The 26,574-nt window shown below is 43.7% G+C and overlaps 2 protein-coding genes across 3 annotated transcripts in view; both read right to left on the reverse strand.

Moving 5' to 3' along the window:
• Positions 1–739: 739 nt before the first annotated feature.
• On the reverse strand, positions 740–15,764 carry APMAP (adipocyte plasma membrane associated protein). Of its 2 annotated transcripts, none has more exons than XM_026104189.2 (9): positions 15,634–15,764; positions 12,424–12,540; positions 9,553–9,668; positions 7,179–7,271; positions 5,089–5,205; positions 3,594–3,768; positions 3,052–3,186; positions 2,691–2,883; positions 740–1,582 (listed from the first exon to the last, which is right to left on the reverse strand). In XM_026104189.2, exons 1-9 carry the CDS (start codon positions 15,675–15,677, stop codon positions 1,373–1,375), a joined length of 1,200 nt encoding a protein of 399 aa, XP_025959974.1. In that variant the 5' UTR covers positions 15,678–15,764; the 3' UTR covers positions 740–1,372. The 2 variants fall into 2 exon arrangements, with proteins under 2 accessions (XP_025959974.1, XP_025959973.1); XM_026104188.2 differs by having other exon boundaries at positions 15,590–15,756.
• A 3,633-nt stretch (positions 15,765–19,397) lies between these two features.
• Positions 19,398–26,574, reverse strand: part of ACSS1 (acyl-CoA synthetase short chain family member 1) — a 43,143-nt gene continuing 35,966 nt past the window's right edge. The window contains exon 14 of the mRNA XM_026104227.2: positions 19,398–25,330. Within this exon, the coding sequence (XP_025960012.2) occupies positions 25,154–25,330 (177 nt within the window). The 3' untranslated portion in view covers positions 19,398–25,153. The remainder of the gene's footprint in view (positions 25,331–26,574) is intronic.

Raw genomic sequence — 26,574 nt, forward strand, 5'->3', positions numbered from 1 at the left:
GTAGCAAGTAAATCTTAATTATTTCCTTTTTACAGGAGAGGAAGTTGAGGAATAGAGCAAATCTATCTTTGACTATCACCCAGTGGCAGAAAAGCGGAGAGCAGCCAAGTCTTCAGTTCTAGAGCAGAAATCAATGCGCTAAGTCACTCAGCTTTTGAACAACTGCACATCATAACCCCTTCCATCCTCATTACCTTTAGCTCTTACATAAGATGAAAATACATTTATTCAAGATGTGAACAAAAAGAAGTTTTTCCTTTGTAACGGTGGAGAGAAAAGCATGCTCTGAAATTATTTCACTTACAGAACATACCTGTAACTTTATTAGTCAATATAGGAAGTAAATGATTTCCTCTGAAGATGTCAGGAAGCATCCACCAGCTATTACTACACACTAAGATTTCTACCACAGCCTTCCTCATCCACCATCAGACTAGAATTTGCAGGAGCCCTTTCACTTCGCATCCATCATGAGACACTACCCTTCTCAAAAAGCTCTACCATTTCTCCATAAAGAGCATACTGAAGAGGATTCCTGGGGCTGACCCTCTTCCCTCCCATAACTCTCTGGGCAGGCCACCCACATAACCAACAGGAGACAAAGGACCTGGGAACCATGGAAGAAAGTTACACAGGTGAACCATTTTAAACCCACTGGTCTTCAATACCACATAAAATGCAACTTTCACTCATTATCTGAGCATAATGCTATAAAGAAACAGAACTCCACACACAATGATCAAATTAGATTCTGCATGTTGATTAACAGTCAAGTGTAGTTTCAGATGTTGATTACACAGGCTGGAATTGAAGAAACTTGGGTGGTACAACTAGATTTCTAGTCATGCTCTGGATGTTGCTACCTCTACCACAGCACCGTAGTATGACACTAGAACATGCACTGTCATCACTCCTACAGAGTGGGTTCTAAAACAGAAAGCAACAAATGCAAAACATCTCTTCAATCCAAATGATACATCATTAATCCAATGACCTTTCCAGTGTAATAAGACATACAGTTGCATTAAAGGTGACTTATGTTTGTTTAAGATAGCTCCAAACAGGGATGGGGGAGGAAAAGCAATGGCTTTTATTCAAGGAGCATTTAACCATCCAAAGATCCCTAACATATTTCTCAGGCATTAATATTATGCATGCTAATTCCAAAGCAGGAGCAGCCAAACCAAACCAAGGAAGACTACAAATAACAGCAAGCTGTTCATATTCTTCCATGGCAACAGAACAGTGCTACTGCATATATTGACTGACTGTCTTCACTTTTCCCTCCTTGGTCACACATTGCCTCAAGCACATGCTTCCTTTGTACCTCTGGAGTATTGAAGGACAGTGGCACTTCATCATAGGTGGACAATTAAACATGCTGAAGATTAAGTCTACAAATAAAGGGAGACCGGAAGGAGCCCAGATAGAGATATCCATTGTGTTCATGTGCCTCGCTAACGTAAGGTACCGTCACTCCATTGGGATCATGAAAGCTTCTTCTGTAGGATCCTGTCTCGCTAAGTTCAATAACAAGGCTATACTTGGGCACAAACTTGGTCAGAGTTTCCTGACTCAGCAGCTAAAAGGAAAAGAAAAAAAAAAAGGAAAGTAAATTAACAGATATGATTAGACCTCAGACACTTACACAAAGATCATTCCACATTCCCTGGAGGAAACAGCTAAGATGACAAGTAAGCATTTTGAGTAAAACACTATTACACAGGCTTAACAAATAAACATCTGAAGCCAACTTCAAAAAAATCATCAATAGAAATGTACTCCAGGACTGGGCTGAAAGGATGTTCACTCTGATGCAGGAGACATCAGCTTTTTCTGGCACAGCTGGTGCCAAACAGCAGACATCATGCTCAGCTCTCCATAGCATTACTGTTAAGGCTCCCTTGCTGCACCAGAAGAGAGACCAGGTTTTAAAGAAACATCATATAACAGCTGAGAGTTCATGTAGCTGAAGTAGGTCTTCGATTATAAATGCTGTTTTTGACTTTTTTTTTTTTTTGAGAACATAAACCTTTCAGATTCAAGTCTTCGCATTGTTCAAGAAGCACCATTCAAATTCTTGAGGATCAGATAACCCTTACAAAGTATATTATTCTTGCTCCTCCTCATCTTAAATGGGCTATGATATAAGAACAGGTACACTGGATCAGAACAAAAGTTTCACCTAGCACTATACATAACACACACATTGTTTCCAAAATTGGCTAATAAAGGATGCCTAGGGTGGCCAAACAAACAGGTCAGACTTCCCAAACACTCTCCAAACGCCTGGCAATAAGTAGCTTAGGCATTTCACATACAAAGGTGGAGCCTTCATATCTTCAAACGCAGACCCTCTGTTGCTGCACGACTAGGGCAAAGATAACCCCTCTTTCTTTTCTGATATGACAATGGAAAGCAGCTTAAGAGATGGCTACCTGCTAATCAGAGAAACTAGTGTTATTTGAACTATCTTCGAACATACAGAGAATGTTCTAACTAGAGACAATAACACTTAATCATAGCATACAAAAAAAAACCCAGAAAGCTTCCTGTGAAGAGGAGGAAACAGGACAAATATTTATGGTTTCCATTCCTATACTAAATGTGAAGGTTTTTTTCTTCTTTTTCTTCCTCTGGGGGGGTGGGGGGGAGAGGAGGGAGAAGAGGCACAGGGAGAAGAGGGTTACCTTAAATATCATCCTTTTAATCCACGGCTTTTCAGACAAGAAATCCAACATAGAAAATCCAGGATTAGGTCGGACAGCTGACATAGCTACCCAATATCCTCCAGAGCTGCTTAATCTGATATTGTCTGGAAAACCAGGCATATTCTCAACAAACATATCTGCTCCACCTTTCATCAGCCCAGACACATAATACCTGAAAGTTATAAATAGCAGTATTAAAACATCTTCACTCAAGCAGTAAGTGACAAACACAAGTCCCAAAAGGAATTCATTGGGGAAAAAATAAAGAATAGGAAAAAAAAAATTTAAGTAGAAAAATGAGGGGTGGCAGGGGTAGTAACAGTTTCAAAGTCACACTCACCTCCTGATTCTAGCCATGGTTGTTTCCTGCACCAGGACAAAATCTTCTGCTGGAGAGAGCTGGACTCCATTAGGAAACTGCAGCCCCACCATTAAGACTTTCACCTCTTTTGTTACTGTGTCGTATTCGAGCAAGCTAACAAGAGAACATTATACATGTTTGTGAGTGAAAACAAATATTTACTCATCTTGGTTTCATTCTCTGGGTATTTTCCCTCCTCTGACACCAGCTTGACCTAAGTTAAAAAGGCAGAATAGCCATGAAACATTTATTTATGAACACAGGAGAAATATATTAGGCCAATTAAGATAGGCAGCATTTATGAGGGATTCATAACTATAAGGCTAACACTTTTACTTTTAAAAGGATATTCCATGAAAGTCTTCTTAAAGGAAAGAGAGGAATCTACTTTATTTCGCCGGCAGTACAATGTTTGCACAGGTGGTTTTCAAAAAGAAGAACATGGAGACCAGCAAGTGGCCAAGTCCACTCATACTGCTGAGCTTACAACAAATTAAATGTCTTTTGGAACAGATACTTGCCGCCCATCATCTGTGCCTTCCATAATCAAGAATAAGTAGTCCCGCCTTTGCCATTTGCTGCTGGAGTCAGTAAAGTAGATTTTCCTCCCATCCTGGGTCACTGTAAGATCATTCACAAAAGACAACTTCTGACCTTCAATTAGCATTTTTGTCGAGACAAGCATTTTTGTTTCACCTGGTTACAAAGAGACAACAAAAAATGACAGAAAAAACCCACCGGACAAGCTTTCGTGTGCCCTGCTTTGGAAGTTAAATACTTTGAAGTTAAATATTAACACAAAATTAGCAAGCACTTCACAATTTTTCCATTTTTGCATCTGTTAAGTAATAAGGATTTGGGTTGTGGGGCAAGTACTCAACACTGGTAGAAAACAACCAGGAGAAAATACTCTTCCTAAGAGCTGAAACAGTAAAAGAAGTTTCCTATTAAGAAGTGCCAGATTAAGTTTCTAAAGCTCATTTTAAACCAAGTACACACTTGAGCCCCAACATTGTAGAAGGAATCAGGCAAGCCAATCGCTACTCCATCTTTCCCCGTCAGTTTGCAGGAACAAAGAGGAATACTTTCTAAACATTAAACCATCAGCAAGAATTCAGCATCAGCAGGTTCACTGAACTGCACTGTCACACTCTGCATATCACCAGATATTAAATTATCAGAACCAAGCCTTTAAAGATAACTTAAAAACTATTAAAATCATCCTTGTGCATAGCATTTGTTTGCTCCTGACATGACAGAGCTAATCTGACAGCAGTTTACTGTTAAAAGGGGAGACCTTGATCACATCCTTCCAAAGCTGCAGAGTCTAAGCCTTTCCATTAAATGAGAACTGGAATTCTGGCCAGCCTCCCTCTCCCCACATGGAGCCAACTTGGAGATCAAAACTGTCCTAAAGTTAACCCTACAAGGAAGAAGAAAAAAGAGAAAAACAGTAGTTTTCTAACACCACAGCTCCTAAAGCTGGTATCTGGCTCAGAGACAATGAAGAGCAGGAAACAACAGGGCCTTTCTCATCAGGAGCAAACCATTTGATCACTTGAGCCACAAACTACACCCTTAATTCCCCTGTAACCCCAATCCATAGAAGGTGAATAAAAGCTCTTCACTACCACACAGCAAGATCAAGGCAGAAACAGAAGTACAGCAAACACTGCAAAAAGTTTATGTAATAGCAATATTATTTTTTCTCCTTTAAGAGAACTAAAACAGCTACACAGAGCTTTATTTATGGATCCTGAGGTACAAACTTCGAAAATTTAAAGCATATGCCACCAGAAGATAAGCAATTGGTAATTCTGGTCAAAACAGATACACAGAGGAAGTGATTGCTATAAGAAAATAAATACAAAGTTCCTGCATGGCATATTTCATCTTGACAGCTCCAAACCACTTTCTGGAGAAGGCAAGCTTTCCTATGCCTACAGTATCTGGCAGAACTCCAAATGGAGCCCAGACTGGTCAGTGGAAGAGAACTGCTGAGTGGTAAAGTCATACCTGTGTCAGGATTAATTTCATAGAGTCCATAATAAGCATCTGCCACAAAAAGGGTGTTATTTGGCCCCACTCTGATGCCAAGTGGTCTTCCACAAGTTGGCTCATCTTCCCGGGTTCCTTAGAAAACAATTGAAAAATGGTTTTCCAAATACGAATAAATACAGGCATCAGGCCATCCACAAAGGTTAAACTTCAGCTTAACAAGAGCACAGCCAGCAATGCACATGTGTGTACACACACATAAAGAAACCATTTTTATTTTCCTAGGCATAAGCAAAACAGATGTCTCTAGACTGGTCAAAAGATGGGGTTTATCCTATCATTTGCCAAGCTGGTAACCAGCCAACAACTGCCCTAAACAGGGCTGAATGAAAGAAAATTCGATTTTGATGCTTCTTCACAGAAAGAATCAGTTTTGCTTTAAAAGTCTGGATTTTTACACACACACACACACACACACACACACTCTTTCACTTCCTAGAAGTGTCTAATGCTCTGACGAAGCAAGTCTTCAAGACAGGCACTGAAGACTACTTCATGAGATTACAAAAAGGAAGTGGATTACTGCAAACCTAGGTTATTCAGGTCCATTTGAGGCTTGAAGAATCAAGAACTTCAGAACATCTGTAGACTGCAACACTAGCAAGCCCAGTGGCAATAAGCAGTGGAGAGGTGATGCACTGTATTCACCCCACCTGCATGTGTGCCTAACCAGTCCCTGAAAGTCCACCTTTGTATCAGGTGGCAGCAGACTTCATTTGCAGTCACAGCCAAGGCTCTCCTATCTGTTAGGCAACAAAGAGAGTGCTTCCAAATCAATTTTTAGCCTAATCATGCGAACAGCTACATAAAAATACATAGCTAAAATGCCAAGCATGTTAATGCAAGCTAAATAAAGACAGCAAGAGCCCCAGGTTACAGTCTAATATGCCACCAGTACAGGCCTACAGTTCTTCTGTCGCTAAAACACAGACTTCTACATCACCCAAAAAAACCCATAAACACAAAGCCACAACAAACACCAACCAGACATCTCAGAGTGAGGTTGCCAATCTTAAGCTTCCCCATAGAAATTGCTCCATTAATAAACATGCCACTACCAGTTGTTCTCATTCACTTCCAGAAAGTTCATTACACAAAGCAAATAAGTTTTTTCATGAAGAGGTGTGGACTTCAGCAACAAGTAATTGTAATTTAGCAGTGAAAAATACAGAAAAACCATGACCAGTGGAAGGTCTCTGCTAAAGCAAGTGCAGCCACCACAAACCCTCCTAGTACTTACAGGTAGAGGTGAAGTGAAATTAGCATAACAAAATTCAACTGCAATAGAAGAAATCACCCTCCCCTTCTATAAAAAAAGAATATTTACAAAATCTCTAAATAAGCTTGAGTAGGTAAAATCAACTATCTCATAGGTTTCATTGACTCTCACTCTCAGAAGCACCAAATACATCCAAATGGTCTGGCCAGGATTACTTGTGTGCACCAGCAGACCTGAGTTCACCAGTTGTCATAGCTTTGTTGCATTTCTGGCATTCTTCCTGAAAGGCAATGACAAACTACTTTTGGACAGATCTTTTATATCTCACAGGAGTCCCCAGTTGTTATGGGGTGCCCCTTCTCTTCAGAATCTTGCTGACTTCAGCTTCCATAAGTATTAGGCCAGGTCTGCTGCCCATTTTTCGTTATTTAGGATATGTGTTTTTTTTCTGGAGGGGCTAACAGGAAAAGGAATGTTATTTGTGATATAATGCCACCTTGTCGTCTTCCTGATGTTAAGATTGCATCCTGTTTCCTATCAGGACGTAGACCTTGTAGTCATGACAAACACATTCCTCAATTTTATTGCTGGGAATAATGTCCTTCGTTATCAATACCAGCCATTCTTTTAACCCTTTGTTCCGCTATTCCTGCTGGTGCTTATACACATATTTCCATTCATACTTGATTCATAGAAATCTTTATATTTGTTACAAATCTCTACAGAGTAATATATGCATTTGCATAAGCAACCCAGACAGAATAATAACTTCAGCAACACAAGTCCTGATCCAGACATTTTCAGGTATGCCATGTTCACTATCACTTACCACAGGGACCACGGCCAATTCTGGCTATTGTCTGTATTTCCCCATCTTCAATTTTTAGAATCTTTCCATCAGCTGTCCCTGTAAATAGCACACCTGCAAAGGCAATTGGTGGGATCAGCTTGATCATAAAATTGCAGTGGAAAACATCCTTTTACATGATACAAATGTTAGCATGAAGTAGAATTCATGTTTAAGATAAGTAAAGTAACAAAGTCTTCCTCTTCAGTTGTGTCAAAAAAATAAAAAGCAAAGGGGAAGAGAATCAAGGCAAATAAAGCATTCAGTTAGATTTTCACCAGCTCAAAAAGAGGAAGGATTCGAGCCTTAAGAGTTAGCGGAGGGACAAGAAGCTTTTTACCCATGTATAAGTAGCCCCAATCTTCAGTTAAAGATGATGATAACCATTTAATGGCTCGTAATTGGATTGATCCTTGCAGGCAGATTTCTGCATCATAGCAGAGTATGATCAGGCCCTGTGTCCATCTTACCACTTGTGGAGAAAACACTTGCAGATCTGGAGAAGAGTCAGGTGACTGGCAGAGCGGCAGAGTATGAGATAGCAGGCCTGGAGTGCGCTCTCTACACTCTGACAAAAACCAGTCAGGGCCAGATACACATATTCAGTTTTGTCAGCAATGTCTCGCTGCTTCTCAGCCGTAAACTACTCAAGCTTAGCATAGTCAAGATAAGGAAATAGCTACAGTAAATAAAAGGGACCCTTAGGATACATAAACTGAGTCCTGCCTAAGCATCCAACCTGTCCATCCAGCAATCTCCCATCAGCAACGCCTTCACACGGTTCCCAGGGCTCCCTGTGCAGTTTGGAGTACAAGTCCTTCATTAAATCTACTTTGTTTAACCCCTCACATGCCTTGAGTGTCTCTCTATGCCCATATCTGACCCTCCCTTTCCCATCTGGTGGCTACACCGTTCTTCAAAAAGTGACTCACTAAATAAAACTTCATTCTTGTGCAGGTTCCCAAAGGTTGCTGAACATTACTGAAGAGGTTTAAATTGCTGTTGTCCGTACTGTAACTGTCCTGCAGAAGAGTTACAAGAACCAAAGCAATCTAGCAGTCACCCAAACCAAAAGCATTGCTCAATTAATGTATTTATGCCAATTCATATGATAGCATGGGACAGATTCACTGAATACAAACAGCATCTGCAAACTTCCACACATCCAAATCGAATGGCCAGTGAAGGACTATTGGATTAGCAGAGCCTGTTGCTTAGATTTTTCCATCTCCAGTGTAACTGTTTGAAATTTTAAGCCTGCTAATTACACTTTAAAAAGGGATAAGACGACTTCAACATTCAAAAAGATTTCTACCTCCTTTAAAGCTATTTCCAATTGCATTGATTATTTCACCCATAGGAGAGCTGGGCCTCATGGGAAGGTTTCCTTAAGGAGTTTCTGACAAGACTGACAACATTAGAGGTTCCAAGTAATCACTTTAGCATAATGCAAAGAGAGGCAACCAAAAAAAAAAAAAAAAGAAAAAAAAGTAATCTGAGGAAGGAAGGAATTTACAGAGCATTTTCTTGCTGAGGTAAAATAAAATCATTTTAAATATTTTACTGGTTCATTAAAAGATACAGTAGAAGCAAAATAAAGGGTATGGCTACTGTGCAGCTCTTGCATTGAAGGATGTTGCAATGAGGGCCTCACTTGCCACTCCCACACTCTTTCCTTTCTCCATTAAAACAATAAAGGACTTGCATCAAGGGTAGTTCCCAATCTTATCCCTTCAGGAGCACAAGGAACCACACCGGCACAAAGCTGGTTTCCTACTAAGTGGGTGTCATGCCATTACAAGTCTAGTCACCTCATTAGGAAATGGCTCCGAGGAGGCATGGTTTGTGATTTGGTGAGGAAACATACATGCCCTAAGAGAGATGGATACAATAGCACCTGTAACGCATGAAACAGCACTAAAATTTAAACTTGCTATCTATCAACTTGAGAATTTTTGCTGTCACATAAATAAAAGTCAACACCAGAAAACTTGGCTCCTTCAGTGGCAGGAGGCATTAGAAGGGCAAGTAAACATTAATTCCCAGTTGACAGCTAGACAAATGAAAAATGGAATAAATTCCTCCACATGCAAAAATGTGACTCCATTACTAGTGCCTTTTTTTTTCCTTACCCTGAAAGACATGGATTTTTAATCTTGAAGAAAAATTTACACTTGGGAAAGGGGAGAAAAAACAGTATGTAGCAGCCAGCATGCACAACCCAGTTATTTTTATATTCACATATTGAAAAAAGCTTCCAGAGATTGTTATCCAAGGAATATATTGCTGATCAAACCCTTATCAACATAGCAACATTTAAAGACACTTTCTAAAAGCTTATTTGGTCAGTGCTTACCATCAATATTGACAATGGATTCTGGTCCAACAAGCTGACCTTCCCATAACCGCTCAGCTTTTCGTAACTTGATATTGGGCTCTAGCACACCCGTCAGAATGGGAGGTTCTTTCAAACTGCAGAGCAGAACACAGATCTCATGACTTTTCACACAAATTTGCAAACGCTCTTGAGAAACAAGTCGGACAACTGCTTTTCCCTAGTTTGCCAACTCCTGCAAGCCTGATCTATGCTTTCCACGCAGCGTATTTCAAAAGAGAAACCACAGGCCACAAACTGAAAACTGGACTTTGTTCATCAAGAATCATAAATTTCTGATTCTGCTGCTCAGAAAACAGAAGTTGCAATCACATATTCCTGGGACACATCTGGAAGTCTACACAGCTTTAAGTCCAACAACACATTCTCAGTTCATTGCCCTTACACAAGGGCAAAGGATTTCAGCATTGTCAGTACACAAAAATAACTACTTTTAACTCAGTTGAATGAGCTGTTTGTATCAGAATGTTTTTCCTAGATATATCAGATATATTTGCAAGTTTCTAAACAAACAGTTTTGAAATTTAAAAGCCTATAATTTTACAATACAGCAAAAACTGACACCATATAATACTTTGATCAAAGAAAAAAAATCATTTAAGTACTAAATAATGTACAATTAGTGAAAACAGTGTTACAATAGTGTTTGAGCACTGGGACACACGCTTTCATACCATATCAAAATACGTATTCTGATGACCTGAATTCATTCCCATGGAGAAAGACCACCTCAAAGGAATAAGTTGTACATAACCATAGAGATTTGAAATGAAATCTAAAAAACAACAAAATAAGGCTCAATCCTGCACGCCCTTATTCACATAAGTAGCCAGGTTGAAGTCAACTGGATTTCTAACCAACTACAGACCTAAAAAGTGGGGAAGGTAATGTCTACACAGCTTCCACATCTGGAAGCACTGTGAGTACTGGAGTACTGTGTCCAGTTCTGGGCTCCCCAGCACAAGCGGTACATGAACAGACTGGAGCGAGTCCAGCAGAGGGCTACTAAGATGATGTAGGGACTGGAGCATCTCTCACATAAGGAAAGACTGAGAGACCTGGGACTGTTCAGCCTGGAGAAGAGAAGACTGACAAGGGATCTTATCAATGTGTATAAGTATCTGAAGGGAGGGTGTAAAGAGGATGGGGCAAGGCTATTTTCAGTGGTGCTCAGCGATAGGACTAGAGGCAACGGGCACAAATGGAAATGCAAGAAGCTCTGTCTGAGGAGAAGGAAAAGTTTCTTTACTGTGAGGGTGCCTGAGCACTGAAACAGGTTGTCCAGAGAGTTTGTGGAGTCTCCTTCCTCGGAGATCTTCAAAAGCCATCTGGACAGGGTCCTGGGCAACGTGGTCCAGGTAACCCTGCTTGAGCAGAGGGGGTTGAACCAGATGATCTCCAGAGGTCCCTTCCAACCTCAACCATTCTGTGAAGATAGGCTTCTACAGAATAAACTTGGAATAAACCAGAGTTTCAGGAATTTCATGTGGAGTTTCATAGTCTTATTCTTTGTTTTCTTTATTTTAGTAGAACATCATTTCCAGTGGCATGGAGGATTAACATCACTATTGGTGAACAAAGTTTCTGTATGTTCTTTCACTGAAGGGATTGCTTTAAACAGCATCTATCTCCTTGAATTGTTTCAAAACACTTTCTAAGCATCACATAGAATCATCTCATCTATCATACAGATTGGAAGCATTTCTGGCAGTGAAGCTAACAAACTGGTTAAGAACATACAGCAAAATAAGCCAGTGATTAGGAAAGGAAGAATAATTCTCCTGACCTTGTAAATGGGTCTTAAACTAAGAAATGCAGGCATGCGGAATACAGTTACTCTGGACCATATATTAGGAAAAGCTTTTTAGAAATATCCTGTTTGCTTTCAGAATTTCTATTTAGCTGCAATATATTTCAGGGATTTTCTTTTTTTTAAAAAAAAAAAACTAAATCACAGTAGAAAGCATTTCATTAAGATTTGCAACCAGGCAGCTTACGTCTAAGAGCCTACTGGCAAGACTTAATGTGGTAGAGTAACACTCTACCACACTAACAGTTTCTTTCAGATATTTACAGTGTTCTTCCTTTTTATTAAACAGTTACTGAGCTGATCAAAAATATTAGCAGACTGGGCATTTTCACTTTCTCCAAAATGCCTGAAAACCTAGGAAGCCTGACTACACCCTAAGCTAGCAGAGAATGTTTCACACACAGCTTCTTCCAACACAGCTCACATCTTGTCAGGTAGCTTATTCACTGTTATATTCCACATATGATACAGATTCAGATGTTTAAGAATTAAGACAGGGCAGAAATTACCTAGTAGCACTTGCTTGAAGAGATCTGCATTTAAATGTAACACCTCCATAAAGTTCAGCTAGTTCAAAATGCCAAATTGACCTAGTCAGGTTATTTGTTTCAATTTCAGGCTTTGAATGAAGTCTCTCTTGGACAGAAATATAACAGCAAGAGTACAGCTGGGTCCCTAGTGCGAAGGCAGTTCTCGTCTCACAGAAGGCAAGAGCACATGCAAGTAAACCACAAACTCCACTGACAGCTTGGACAGCAGAAAATCACTTTCTTTGATCATTAATTTAGAAAATAATTCAGCTCCTTCATTGATCAGCACTGAAACAACTGCACAAGATGGCTCAGAAACTGCATATGCAAAGCAAGCCATGGTGACAGATAATATTACAATCACTTCCCGATTTCCTCAATCCAATTAGAATCACTTTACACAGGCTTAAGTCTTGTTTGCTGGAAAAAGCAGAATACATTCAAGAAGTGTAACTTCAATAACATTGACTTCAAAACAAAGTAACACTTTACCTTATAGGCTGGGGGTCTATAGGACAATCTAGTAGAACAATTGCTCCAAGCAGGGGAATAATTAGGGACACAGCCAAAGTCAAGAAGGTCACGCGAAACACCTTGCCACTGTAAGTACTGCCAAACACAAACAAGAAATAAGATTATTTCTTAAAAACAGCTTAGCATGTTAATATTTTTTAAAATCCTTTTATATCCTGTTTTCTTTACAAAAGAAACCAGAAATACTTTTGCCCAGTCACCATCTCAAATGATTTTTAAGGTCCACTCTAACATACAGTTAGCATAAGAGTAAGGGATATTTTTCCAGTCTCAGCATAATAGTATCATATGAGGCAGCGCACTGTGCACATGCTGGTTTCATGCAGATTACAAGTTACAGCTGACTGAAAAACAAGAATTTGAGGTTTTTTACTTGAATTTAAGTTTTGACAGTGGTTTCCATTTTAGCACAAAATTAAACCAAGATCTTTCAGAATTTTTCAAAAAGCAGAAATAACTAGGCATGGATTTTGGATCAAGACGAAATTAAAGCAACTAAAACAAACGCTATAGTAAATTCAACCAATGCTTCCTTAATTTAATGAACATTGGCTTGCAACTCAAGGCCCAGCAAGAAGAAGAAATTAAGAATTTTTTTTTTTTACCCATCAAAACATAGAACAAAAAAAGCAAAAATTGTTCTTTCACAGGAGATAAACAGATTTTGTTCTCAATAAGTTTGGAGGTATCAGCCAGGCTTCTACAGAGAAGAGCACAGCACCAAGCTCAACAACTCCTAGTCTTGAACTGGAAAAGCAGCTCCCACAACTTTAGCTACTCTGAAACATCCACAGCCAGTGGCACAGCCAGGCAGTCTCCCTGTCATATCAATTAAATCAAATTACACACAAACAATGCCTGATGGTTCTGCGTTAATCCTTGCACCATTTCCACCATGTTGTCCTTGATCAGCAACTCATCCAGATAGTGGAAAATATGTACTACTGCCCAGAGCACAAATACCACAACAACTGGGGAGCTGATGACATGTACATGTAGTGCTGATTATCAACCTCAAAGTAACTTTTGGGATTAGCAACTGGAACAGGAAGGATGGACCTGGGCTCTATTTCCATGTAAAAGATAGAGGAGTTGGAATATTCATAATCCATCACAGCTCTTTCCCAATGGCATAACTGCTGTCAGCCCCTATTTTCTGGCAACAGATGGGGGCCTCTTAGGGGTGGAGTGCATTAGGGCAGAGGCCTGCTCCACTCTCCCCACATCAGCTCTGCATGGTATCCTGTGGGCCATCACAAGCTGCAACGCAGAACTCCAGGTAGTGGCAAGGTGACTGCTAGGAAGCTGACTGTAAACTGCAAGACCTACTTAGGACATTGCTGAAATCAAGGTAGGGGTGGGGAACACTGCTCAGAAACCTTACAAAAAGCAAACAAGACATGTCCAAAATAGAAGAATACAGACAATTATAGGTTACTGACTCTCATCAACAGAAGGAATCACTGGAGTTACAGTTTATCAACACTGATAAGCAAAACGGAAACCCTTAGCTAATTGTGTCTCTGACTATTAGTTCCAAATGGACTCCAGCCGTAAATCTCAGGGTATAATTTACCAGCTATTAGAGCAGTAACTTAGTTGTCACTATGAACTAAAAAGAGAGGTTGTTGCACCAGTTCTTGAAGGCAGAGAGTATGCTGGGAAGAACATCCTATGGATCACCATAGCAAGTAGTCAACACCCCTTCCTTCCCTCCCCCCCTCCCCAATATTTGGAAATGAGTATTTGGGGCAAGTGAGAGAGAGGGGCTGGTTCCTCCTTCAGCACCTAGCCAGAAAAGGGGCAGCCTCCAGAAGTACTGCCTCTGGTCTCATGCAGAACAGTCTTAAAGGAACAGGATGTGTGGATTCTCTGGATCATTGCTGGAGCCCAAGCCATACAACTAGATCTTGTTGCCACACCCCTGGTCAGGCAGCATCAAGGAAGGACAGGGGAAATTATCAAAACAGAAAAAAAAAAAAATTGGTAGGGTCATGTTGAGCAAAGTTACCAAGGGAAGGGGAAACACTTCACATGAAAACAGGAAGAAGAAACGGAGACATGCTCGTGCCCTCCTTCAAAAGCAGAGCTATGTATGCAAAAGTGGATTACCCTACAGGGCACCATACACAGTCAAAAGCAACCGTCTCATTCTGATGACCCTGAAGGGCAGGGAGGAGAATCTGCAAGGTACTCAGATAGGAAGAAACGCACTGCTTTGGTTCACCATCTATTGCAAGTCATCAACCACTCTATTCAGTGGTAAGCAAAGGAAACAGCAACACAACATCATAGTCATTGCCTGAAGTTCTAGTGAAGCCAATTTTGCATGAAACTCTTAAACAGAGAACTGGAAATAGGATCTTCTTTAACCTAGCTACATATTAAGGTTATTTTGTTTTAGATAGATGCCAACTACTCTTCAAACCACAGCTAAATACAAACAGACTACCCAGAGTTATACAGGACTTAATCACATCCACAGTAAGTCTGTACAGGCCACAATACTGATATATCTTGACCAGCAGGAGATAAACTGTATTTAGACAGACCAACTACAAAACCCCCAGGCACAGGTTAAAGCATTGTTCAGTTATAAGCTCTTCCTGCAGAAAGACAGAACCACGTGTGCAGGCCACGCAGCAGGTTTAAAGCAAAATGGCACCTCTGTTAGCCACTTTGCCCCAAGGCAAGAACACTGTGGAGAAAAACACCCAGTGAGGAGCCAAGCAGCCACAAAACACAAGAAAGAAATGAATGGCCTCACTCTCCACAGGCCCAGCAAAAGCCAGCTCAGCCTTGGGTCAGTCAACTAGTCACTTCCACCTTCACTAACCCAGAACATCCCCTCATAGCACACTGGTGGCAGACCAAAGCCTCCCTCATATCAGGACAGAACAGGTCAGGTCAGGCCAGGCCGGATGAGCCACTCCCATTCCAACCCGGGGTTCACAGCCAGATTTCCCTCAGGCCAGGTCGAGTTGTCACCTCACAGCCCAGGCCGGCCTCCCCCCAACACATCCCATCCCACCCCCCAGCCCAGCCCTGCACTAACCCACCTCTCAGTTCAGCCCTTTCCTCCCCCCTCCTCCTTCCCCGCCCGAGCAGCCTGGCTAGGGCCCACCTGCCCTCTTTAGCCTCCTGCGCCGGACTGTCCTCAGTGATCACCTGCGGGCGGAGCGGGCGCCGCTGCCGCAGGCCCTCGGCCTCATTCATGCTGCCCGAACCCGCCGCCGCCGCCGCCCGCCGCCGCCGCCCGCCCCTCGCGCCCGGCCCCGCCCCAACCGCCGCCGCCCGCCCCTCGCGCCCGGCACCGCCCCGCCCAACCCCCGCCACGCGCACGCACACGCGCCCCGCCCTACCCCCGCCACTGGCCCCGCCCTAACCGCCGCGCGCACGCAGCGCCGCCCCACGGGCAGCCGCCATTCCATCCTGTAGGGGCGTAGCGGCAGCCGGTTTTGCTGCCCGCCTGCCGCCGCGGCCTGGCTCTGCCGCTGTCATTCACACCTGCAACAGGGCCTGTGTAGTGGCTGCATTCACCCAGACCCCTGCTCGCCGCTGTCCTGCTGTGCGTTGGGGTGAAGGGCAGACCTCAGCCCTCCAATGAGGTGTGCTACATGGCCGCTGCACCAGCCATGTCAGCTCCTCCGGAAATGGTTCTGGTACAGCATTTGCCGGAGTCAGTTGCACCCTGGTGGCCCTACATGCCCTAGAAACGTGTTCATGCTCAGGGACTGGAGCACTTAAAAGACACTTGTGTTGGTGCTTAGCACCATGGCAGCAGTTGCAAAGCCTCTGGTGACCCTGGACGTCTCCTGCCTGTTATACCCAAGGAATGTCCTAGATAACAGATCAAACCACCACCGTCTCAGCTGCCAATCTTCCTTAGCTTGTGCTGCTCATATCATACCATCACACAACTTGGATTCACCCTGTATTCAGACTGCTTGACACATTCTACCTTGCTAAAACCCTCTGGGAAATCAGTCCTCAATGGTCTGGAGCCATAGGACACATCTGGTTCGTTCATCAGCAATGAGCAGCAGTAACCCCACAGGGAGGCTCTTGCAGTGCCCCATCAGACAAACAATAAATATTAATAGTTATTATCCCAACACAGAGATCTCAGCAAACTTTACTGATGCATCCTTGAGGTCTTCAGTACCTACTCCTGATCCTAGGTCAGCTCTGCTGCACTTGATAACCATGAGGGCAATGTTTGTGCTCCCACGGACAGCTCCATTGCTGCACTCGTATCTTTTTGGTGTATTGATCTGCCATCTTTAGTAAATAGCTTTAGCATAATGATCCTATTCTTGGGACCCAGCAGTCAGCATATCACTGCCAATTTTTCAGTAACAATCCCCAGAGCTCTTGGAAGGGCTGTTTTATCCACAAGATGGCACTAGGAAACTTCATAGACAGGATTAAATGATTTTTCTCAGATATGACTGGGTAATTGGCTGTGATGGAAGAGGAAGGCAGAGTGAAGTATAAAGAGCTCTGGGATCTTAATAGCAAAACCCTTGCAGGCTCCAAGGAGGCCAGAGTTAAAGGAATGCAAGTTGACAAAGCTGAATGCTTCTCTCTCACATTTTAACTGTAACGTCACTTCCAGCTCCAAAACCATGAGCAGGTCTGAAAGCTTCTGTAAGGGCTGCAGGAAGAGATGACTGGCTGCCAAAAGCAGAGGGCATAGGCTGGCTTCTTCTTTGGAAACCAAAGTTATGCCAGGCCCCTTTTTGTGTCTGCCTATCCCCCTCAGCAACTACCAAACTCATTCAATTATTTAATCCAGACATGAGAGGGGGATCCAGCTCTCCAAAGACACCCAAGCCTCCCATCACTAAGGGCCCGTCTTTGTTAGTCTAGGAGCTCCCAGAACAGCACCTTTGTCCCTCTCTTTCTCTTTTAAAAATGTATGGGTAATATGAAGTGCTAATATTTTCCAACTTCTTTGCCTTACTCAGGAGCAGTGTCATCACTGCAGGAAGGACCCTGTGTGCCAGAGCCAGTATCAGGGCCACAGCTTTAACACCACAAAAACAGTGTTTAACAAGTGGAGATCAACAGGCAAGGGCTGGAAAAGGGGACTGCCCTTAGCTGCATTTTCCCAAGGAATAGAAAAGGCCATTTGGCATCATGCTTAGTACTAAAACATGCAGGTATTGCACATAAAGGGGATGTGGCCAGAAAAAGTTGGGGGGGGGGGGGAAGTCTTCCCTCTGTTTAGGTTGAATTCAGGCTACAGGCCCAGTAGCTGCAAGAGAGCTCAGTGGTCCTGTTCCTGAAAGGCATCCACCTGCTTGAACAAATGTCCCACCTCAGGATCCTGCTAACAGTATTCTACAACATGTGAAACTTTTCTCTTCCCAACCACTCTGTGAGGCTATTGCCATTCCCTGGGGTGGGGGGGGACTGAAGCACAGAAGAGTCAAGCAGCAGCCCCAATGTCACTCAGGCAGAAGAAGAAATTGGATTCAGTCTTCCACATTCCAGGTGGGCTCTGAAAGCACTGGGCTTTCCACTCTCTCTTAGTCTCAACAGAGACCAAAAAGCCAAACTAAGCTCGTCACTGCAGAAGAAGGGAGTCCAGACAGAAACACACCTGGTGCCGAGGAATAGAAGCAAGTGTGAAAAAGCTACTGCTGCAGATCATTCATTACCAATGCTCTTAGGCTTGTAATTTTGTATATCTGACCAGTTCTGCCCCAGAAAAGTAACCGTTCCAGTAAGCTACATATACTTACATCCCCAAATCCAGGACAGACCAGGGCTAGCTTCACTGCCATGAGAAACATGCTGCACCTCCAGACTCAGCCAAAAGACAATTTCCTGTACAGAATTATCAGTTTTCAAGCTGAAAAATAATGATCTGTTCAGGCTTAGTTTAAAAACAGAAACTTGTTACTGAAATCAGTTATTGTGGCTGTAACTAGTTACAGATAGGCCCTGAATGCACTTGTGTTAGGCTAGAAAACAGAGTCTCTGTTTTACCAAGAAATTGTCAGTAAATAAATCATTAGCACAGCTGCAGCAGCAAAATACAGAGTGAGGAGATGGGGAACCGCCTTTCTAGTCCTTTCATGGCTTTTAGTTCTAGGCAACCCTTGCTAGAACATCACAGGAACTAAGAGTGGCATTGGAAGCTTCCCAGGAACAGCTGCTGGATGTAACTGGAGTAGCAGCTAACAAGGATGTTCAATATCCATCCCTGCAGCCATAGTGTTATCCATGTGGGATACACAGGGGGAGAAACACAATCTGCCTTACTCCTTAATAGACAAGGCCTCTGCAGAGGATGTTACTAGCATTTACAAATAATCCCTGGCACCTGGAAACAAATTCCTTCTCACTCTGATCTGTTGAGCTCTGGGACAGCTACACACACACTTGCTATGTAACACCATGTCTCATCTTCCCCCCAGGCACCCTGTTTTCATCCCTCTTCCATTAGTGCAGGGTGTGCATCCAAATAGGACAAAACAAGGAGCTTAGTCGCTGAACTGTCCAAATTAATTAATGATAATTAACTGTTCCCATTAATTGTTCTCTGTTTTTAACACACAAGTCAATGAGAGGAGAGCCCTGGGACCTCAGGATTCAAACTAGACATGCAGCTGACTGAAATGGGACCACTAATTCTTCCACTTTTTAACATGTTTTGCAGTGGAAGTTTTCTGGAAGCAGCTCATTCCCCCTGAGTTACTGTTTAGGGAAAAGTTGCAAAGTAACACTGAGCAATTTTAGCACAGGCATTTGGACCACAGCTGGCTCATCTTATCCTCACAAACTTCTTTGCTTTTGTTTGGTCTGTATTGACAAATCAAAATAATCAGGAAAGGCATTTAAGCAAGTCTGAGGAACTGAAAAAACACCAAGCCTTTAAGGGATGGAGGGTGAGATGCCTATGATGCAAAACCAACCCATCACACAGAGAAAGAGATTTCTTTTAATGAAAATCTGAATACACAAATCATTGAAGAAACTGATTTTGGTAAAGGACAATAAAAGTGTTTAAAGCATGATTACAAGAAAGCAAAATGAAATTAAATGCTTAGCATTAATGCGTACAACACAACCCTCATCTCTACAAAGAGGGACTTTCCTTTCCTAAAATTAAGAAAATCAAGGTCTGTGTCTCCAGTGGAAGAAAAGGCACCATGATCTGGTCTCCCCAGCACAACCAAGTGGGAGAACAAAACAAGTGCAGATTGCAGAGGCATGGTAAGGTTTTATAACAACTAGATTCTGCCACAATAGACACACCGTCATCCCTGGCAGAAATTGCTTCCCTTACTAAGGATTTCTGTTTGCCCTTTATAACAAATTGCAGCATGTAAAACCAACTATGGATCTCTTTTGATGAAGCTACAAATGCAATCTGGCAAATTATCCACACATTAATCTTGGACACAAAAAGGTTTAGAATAGTCCAACAGATCTGCTTTTCAGATTGAAGCAACTATCCCCAAATTTGTTCCACAATGCCACTGTAAACTCTTCCATATATCTTTTATCTTCCTCACTGATTAGTGAAGATCAGCTCAAAAGGCAGCAGGCCCAGGGTCTTTTACAAACTACCTCCTCCCGAGCATTTTAAGAACTAAGACCATCAGTCCCAATCCTGCAGGCTGAACCACTCTCTGAGTGACCCTTTCCCAATCCTCTAAGCCTGGGGGAACATGAGACAGTTACACGCAAAGCAGAAAGCACTGTCACATGCAGCAGTGCTGATGATTATGACGCCCTGGAGAAAATTCACCTCAGGCTCACACTGAAGATGCAACCACTGCAGTTAGCAGAGGTCACAGGGAAAAAGAAGAAAGGGAGAGTTCTGAGGCAGATTTTCTCTGGAAAATTTGATGTCTGGCAAAGTCTTCTATGAGCATCCTATGCAGTAAAGCGCAATACTTTTCTTTTAGCGAGAAGTGCCAGTTCCAAGCCTCTGTCTAGCTCTGTTTTCACCAGCAGCAGGGTGCTATTAGAGGAACTGACCGATGCAGCCACACTCACAAAAGTGCCATTTTACAAGGCAAGCTGGGGGCTGAGTCTGCCCAGCAGGAGCCATGCACTGCAGAATGCCACACAGGCACCACAGCAGTGCTCCAGCAGAGACAATGTGCTCTCCCTGAACACCCTGGGAGGGCTCCAAGCTGGTGGGCACCCCCAGGACCACACCTCAGCTCAGGAAACTCACAAGGAAGAAACAGAGCGTGGCCATCATGTTGTCTGGATGCCACGTGGCACCCTTGCACATGCTGGTGACAGGCAATTTTAGCAGAGGTGCTTGAGAGGCTTCACAAGTTCACACTTTGAGGCTTGTTTGCAACTGCAGTCTGTCCACACTGTAGCCTGCACGGCCGTGAATTTGACTGGGCTGCTGCTGTAAAATGGCCAGTCTGTAACCTCCTTGGCAGCTATGGTCCCTAAGTCCATGCATGCTGAGGCAACACAGATGCAGGCATGGGAGCACACAAATCTCCCTTTTTCCCTGAGCAGATGAATTATATGATGAATGTCTTGGTACGGCAAACACCAAAGCTGCACATTATTCCTCCCATGGTAGTCTCCAAGTAGTTCAAGGGAATTCAACTATTGGTCCATGACAGCATTTATAGGGTCACGACTTAGCATGGGAAACTTGAGGTTGACAAGATAGGGAAATTCTATAACCATAATATAGCGAATGCTCTCTTGACTAAAAGTAAACTGTGCAGTCTTGTTCAAAGGTCATCTTTCCTCCTCCACACTGTTTTTCAGATTGTACAGAGACAACTTGTTTAAACAAAGGAGTCTATTTTTTCTGTTTAAAGCATAAGCTCCTGGCTGCTTCCCTCTTGAAAAATCACTTAAGGGGGAAGGCTTTTTCTTTTGTAATGGCAATAGAGGATATATGTTGTGACTGTCTCCTGAAATATTAACTCCCTGTCAACTCTATCAAATCCTGATCTGGGACTTCCCACGAAGGTCCATAGGGTCTCTATTTACTCTGAGCAGAATGGACTACAATCAGAAGGATGGGAATTTTAAGGAAACGTGATCTTCTCAACTGTATTATCCAGAAAATTTAAATTAATTAATTAAAAACCCCAACAAATGCAGCTAGCATATACACAGGAACTCTGGGATCTGAGACAACACACCTGTCTTTGAGAGTACATTGTACTGCGAGCAGCTTGCTTCCCCATTCTGCACCAGAATCTCTGCTGGCCAAAAACCTCACCACTCCCCTCCCCATCCTTCAGTGTCAGTTAGCCAATTCCTTCCCCCATCTCCAGTTAGGGATACAGACTGTCCCTCCCGTACACAGTCCCACTGGAAAAGCAGTGCTGTTCCACCTGAATTCAGCAGTAAGCCACCCCTGTAAAAGTACAGCAAAAGTTGGCTATTCTGCCAATTACTCAGAGGTCTCGTGGGCCAAATCACACAGCTCCACGGAACTAAAATGATCATCAGCTGAGATAATAATAAGACAGAGGCAGAACTTCAAAGCTGGACTCAGTGACTCCAGCCACAGTGCTGGAGCAGTGGTTAGCAGTCACCTGTCTTGGGCAGGTTAAGATGAAGTTCTGTCTTAGCCCTCAGGGCACACACTCCCAGGATCAGTACCACACCTGTGCTGGTGTATACCTTGAGCTTTTACATCCGGGAAGAGGAGAGGAATCCTCTACTTGTTAGGTTATGTGATAAAAAGGAGCGCAGAGGAACAATGACAGGTGGGGGGATTCGAGTAATACCCTGAGCCCCATGGGCTGGGGTGGCACCCGTCATGGTGAGTCACCAGGAGCATCTCTCCCCATCGCCTCACAGAGTGAGGGAAGTCACTGCTTGGAGGGGGACACATTATGGAGTGGAGGGAAAGAGCATTTCAGGATTGCACAGAACTTACTATGGGATGTTTAGGAGAGGAACCAAAGGCAGGGGAAAGGGAGTGATCAATGTGGTTTGGGGAGGAACGAGCACAGGAAAATTGAGGGATAAGGGGATAAAAGAGACCCACCAGCTGTAAAACAGGTTGTTGGTCAGTATGTTGGTCTGACCCATGCTATGCACTTGATCAGTGCAGTTTGGCCTATCTTCTCTTTAAACTCCATTTCTAACTATTTTCCTGGGTGAGGATCTCTCTCTTCTGTGTGCATGTGTGTGTGGAGGTCTAAGTGCCAGCAACTGGAGTAGGATCACAGTCAGAAGGCACCTGTGTCTGTGATGCCGGTAACTGGAGTCTGTGAGGGTATGTAAGTTGGTGTGTGATTGCTAGCAAATACCCAGCCACACTAGCTGGCCAGTAGGCCTGGGAGCCACATCTATGTGTACGTCTCGAAGGGGCACAAGAGGAGTTGGTTCCTGGAGGGACCAGGGGAGTCAAGTGAGATCCGTTTGAGTGCGTGTGTGTGTGTGTGTCTGTGTGTGTGTCTAGGGGTGAGGCATCTGGGAAGAATGAGGATCAAGGACCAGCTACTGGGTAGACTGAGTGTCAAAGCCCAACAACTGGGGGATCCCAACATGTGTGTGTATCTCTCTGCATGCACTTGTGAGTGAGGGGAGGCAGCAGCTGGAGTGGGGCTGTAAGTCTCAGGGGCTCATATGTCCAGGTGCCAGCCACTGGGGAGACAGGGGATCCAGGGGACAGCTACTATATAGCCTGAATGTCTAAGCCCAGCTACTCAAGAGATCCACATCATATATATGTATATATTTCTCACTAACGGACCTTCATCCTGATCAGCCAGAGAGGTGCTGTGTGTGCCTGTCTGTGTTGATCTGTGTGGCCAGCCGTGTTTATATGTATACATGTGTTGTATACATGTGTTTTTGTGTATATGCCTAGTAGGAATACATACTCAGCCTTGCTACTGGCTGGACCTGGGGGCATGGTGCTGCTGCAGCCTTGCACGTATCAGACTGCGGGATTCAGCCTCCTCCTAACGCTACCCTGCCTTCCTGGCATGCTCTTTGTGGCCTCTCCAACCAATCTGAACCCCTCAACCAACTTTAATCCAATTTGACAGAGTTGCAGAAGTCTCAAAGGCACTTAGTAACTACAGGTCTTTTCATGACCATCGGTGACCTAATAGAGGAGACCTACTACTGAATTCTTTAAACAGCCCAACAATAAGTAGCACTTCAGTCAAAACTTGTCCATGATAAAACACAAAAGACTCCAGAAATGAAACACTGAATATATCTGTTGCAATTTTGAAAGCATCTGAAAGACGAGGACTATTTTGTTACAACAGTCCCCTGTTATCCTGAGGTTGCTGGTCAAGAATACTACCATCAATTTCTAGAAGACACCTAAAAGGATTTGCTTTCTCCTTGTTTTCTGTGGATTATGGGATTTGCAGGTACTCCCGTGGCAGTTAGCTCTTTGGAACATCAGCTTGGTGGCATATGAAAGGGACAGACATGGTAGAGTACAACTTGAAACAATAGCATTAAGACAGAACTTCTGAGAGAAGAACCAACCTGTCTCCACCCTAGAGTGCCTGTCTCTGTTGGGGCAAACAAGACTACAAGCCATTTGGAAGTGGGCTAAAATAACCATTGCTTTAACTATTGTTTGGTCACAAATCACACAGTTCAGACCGTCACCATGAACTCTCCAGCACTACAGCAAGAGGGAGACAGAATCTCCCTGCTCCAAATCTCCCTCCACTTCAAACCCCTCTTGAGCACTTTACGAATTTGTTTCTCAAACCTCCTCTGAGAGACAGCAAAGCAAACATTGTCCCCTTTTCACAGGGGCTCCAAGAAATGAAGGCACCTACATAAACTATCAACCAATAACAGAGACCTACTAGTTGTAGGTTGCCTCACCTGATCTGCGAAAGTGAACGACAGTGGGACAGCATTGACCCAGCTGGCATCACCAGTGGGGAAGAGCATGGTCACTTTAAAAACTCAGCTGATGATCTTAGTTTCTCAAGTCAGAATAAAAACACTTGTGACTGGATCCCTCCTACGCAACTGGCAATGCGCTGAGGACGTGGAGGGACTCTAGGGAAAGGCTCAGTCTTGTAGCTCCAACTGCCAGTACCGGGTTGCCCAGGTGGGACAGGAAAGGACACAGGTTCACCATCTTGGGCAAACAAGTCCTTGCAAGGGAAGCCCAAGGAGGTATCGGAAGAACTGGGTAACAAAAAGAGAGAATTACCAAATCAGATTAGCCATGCCCTTCTCATTTCCCGTTAGCACATGTGAAATACCTACTGGAATATCCACCATTGCTGAAAAGGCACCAGAGTTGCAGTTAAGTACAACTACTTGAACTTGGATATCCAAACTGAAGGAAACATTGAAGAATTGTATTCCAGGGCTGCTTTTAAAACAGCAAAAGTATTGTATAAAACCTTTCCCTATACAGGAACATTAAAATGAGAAACATTAATATCTTCACTTTCCTTCAGCTACTCTTAATTTCATCGTAGCCAACAGAAACCCCAACAGCTGTTCTACATCAGGCCTAAAAGCAACAAAAGGGAGCTCAGTTACAGCAAATTGATTATGCAAGACTGCAGATTGCTCCTAGCTCAGGACATCTCAAGTGATGTTGTGCAAAAGAAGATCTTGTTCTTCTAGAAGGGAACAGAGTTTTGCAAAAAACAGCAAGAAAAAAAACATGCTGTTTGCCTGGTTATTTGAGACCCTCCATATTTCCAGAGGACAGAGATTCCAGAGCTGCCCACTAGGAAGAACTCTTCTCCTTTTTGTATTTCTGGTAAGCATCCAGTATCTCCGTGATGACGCTTGGATCATCGAGTGTGGTGGTATCTCCCATGTCACTTGACTGTTCAGCAACCACTTTCCTGAGCAGCCTTCTCATGATCTTCCCTGATCGAGTTTTGGGAAGGCGTTTCACCACCTGCAGAAAGAGGAAAGAAACACCGGTATTAGAACCAGGATCCTGCCGGATGTCAGGGCTCAGGGCACATCTCCCTTTTAGGCTTTACTGCTGGCCCCCTGCCTGTCTTACACGACAGCTGTGCAGCAGCTAGATCTGCGCCCAGCCTTCTGCCTCCACAAGTCTAACCCAGACCCGCCAGCACAACTTCCTGGCCTTACCTTGGACCTACCCCATTACTTGTCAAGTGATCGCTAGCCTGTGTCTGACCCTGACCACTGTCTCTGGCCCTGATCCTGACTCAACTTGCCACTCTGCATGCTGGCTCCTTGCTGGTGAGGCCACTGCTCGCACCTGCCTTATTATCATGCTTTGCTCACAGCTCACCTTCCCTTGTGGAGCATCCAGCCCTCACTGCTCCCCGACAGGTAGTTCAGGCCATCTTCAGCCCTGAGCTGAGCGCCACAGGGGCCAAAAATGGGGCCGCTGGAAGACATAGTACCTGGTTATCCAGGCCTAGTGGTGGCCCACAGTAAGAACAGATGTGACTGGTACATCCGGGCCTGTGAAACCTGCGCTTACACCGAAAGACCTCGACAGAGATCACAGGGTCTCTTGCAGCCCCTCCCCACCCCTCACCAGGCATAGCAGTTCATGTCCCTCAGTTTCATAGCAGAACTGCCCTCTTGCTTGAAAACACAGCCATGCCAGTGTTTGTGGACCTGTTCACTAAAATGGCTCACTTTGTCCCCCTTAGGAAGTTGCCCACAGCCCCACAGACTGCCCAGTTCTTTCTACAGCATGTTTTCTGATGCCATGGCCTCCCAGACAGCATCAATACCAGTTGGGGTCCAAGTTCACAGCCAGAGTTTGGAAGGAGCTCATGGGTCTACTCTGTGTACAAACCTGCCTCTTCTCCTCTCACCAACTCCAGACCAACAGAAAGACCAAGAAAGTGACTCACGCTCTGGAACAGTATCTCCAGTGTTACAACAACTTCCTCCACGAGAACTTGCCCTTCTCCCACTGGCAGAGTTTGCTTAAAGCAGCAACACTCATGTATTCACACTGCAGATGCCATTCTTCACTAACTTTAGTGTCCCCTCCTGTAATCATCCAGCCACACTGGCTGCCTCGCATGTGCCTGCAGCTGGTGATCTCCTTGCACAGCTCCAACAAGTCCACGCCCAACTTATAACACAGTTGGACACAGCCAAAATTGCCTATAAGAGGCAAGTGGACAAATGGCATCACCTAGTTGCAGT

Source organism: Dromaius novaehollandiae, chromosome 3 (genome assembly GCF_036370855.1).
Source record: "Dromaius novaehollandiae isolate bDroNov1 chromosome 3, bDroNov1.hap1, whole genome shotgun sequence".
In the NCBI taxonomy this organism is placed as follows: Eukaryota; Metazoa; Chordata; class Aves; order Casuariiformes; family Dromaiidae; genus Dromaius; species Dromaius novaehollandiae.

Bases quoted from the DNA above. Each gene is read 5' to 3' on its own strand.
- APMAP (XM_026104188.2), bottom strand. From the start codon at position 15,681: ATGAATGAGGCCGAGGGCCTGCGGCAGCGGCGCCCGCTCCGCCCGCAG. The intron at 7,272-9,552 runs GTAAGCACTGAC...TTGCCTTTGCAG, and splicing joins ATCCATTGTCAATATTGATG to GTGTGCTATTTACAGGGACA. The intron at 3,769-5,088 runs GTATGACTTTAC...CTTTGTAACCAG, and splicing joins TGAAATTAATCCTGACACAG to GTGAAACAAAAATGCTTGTC.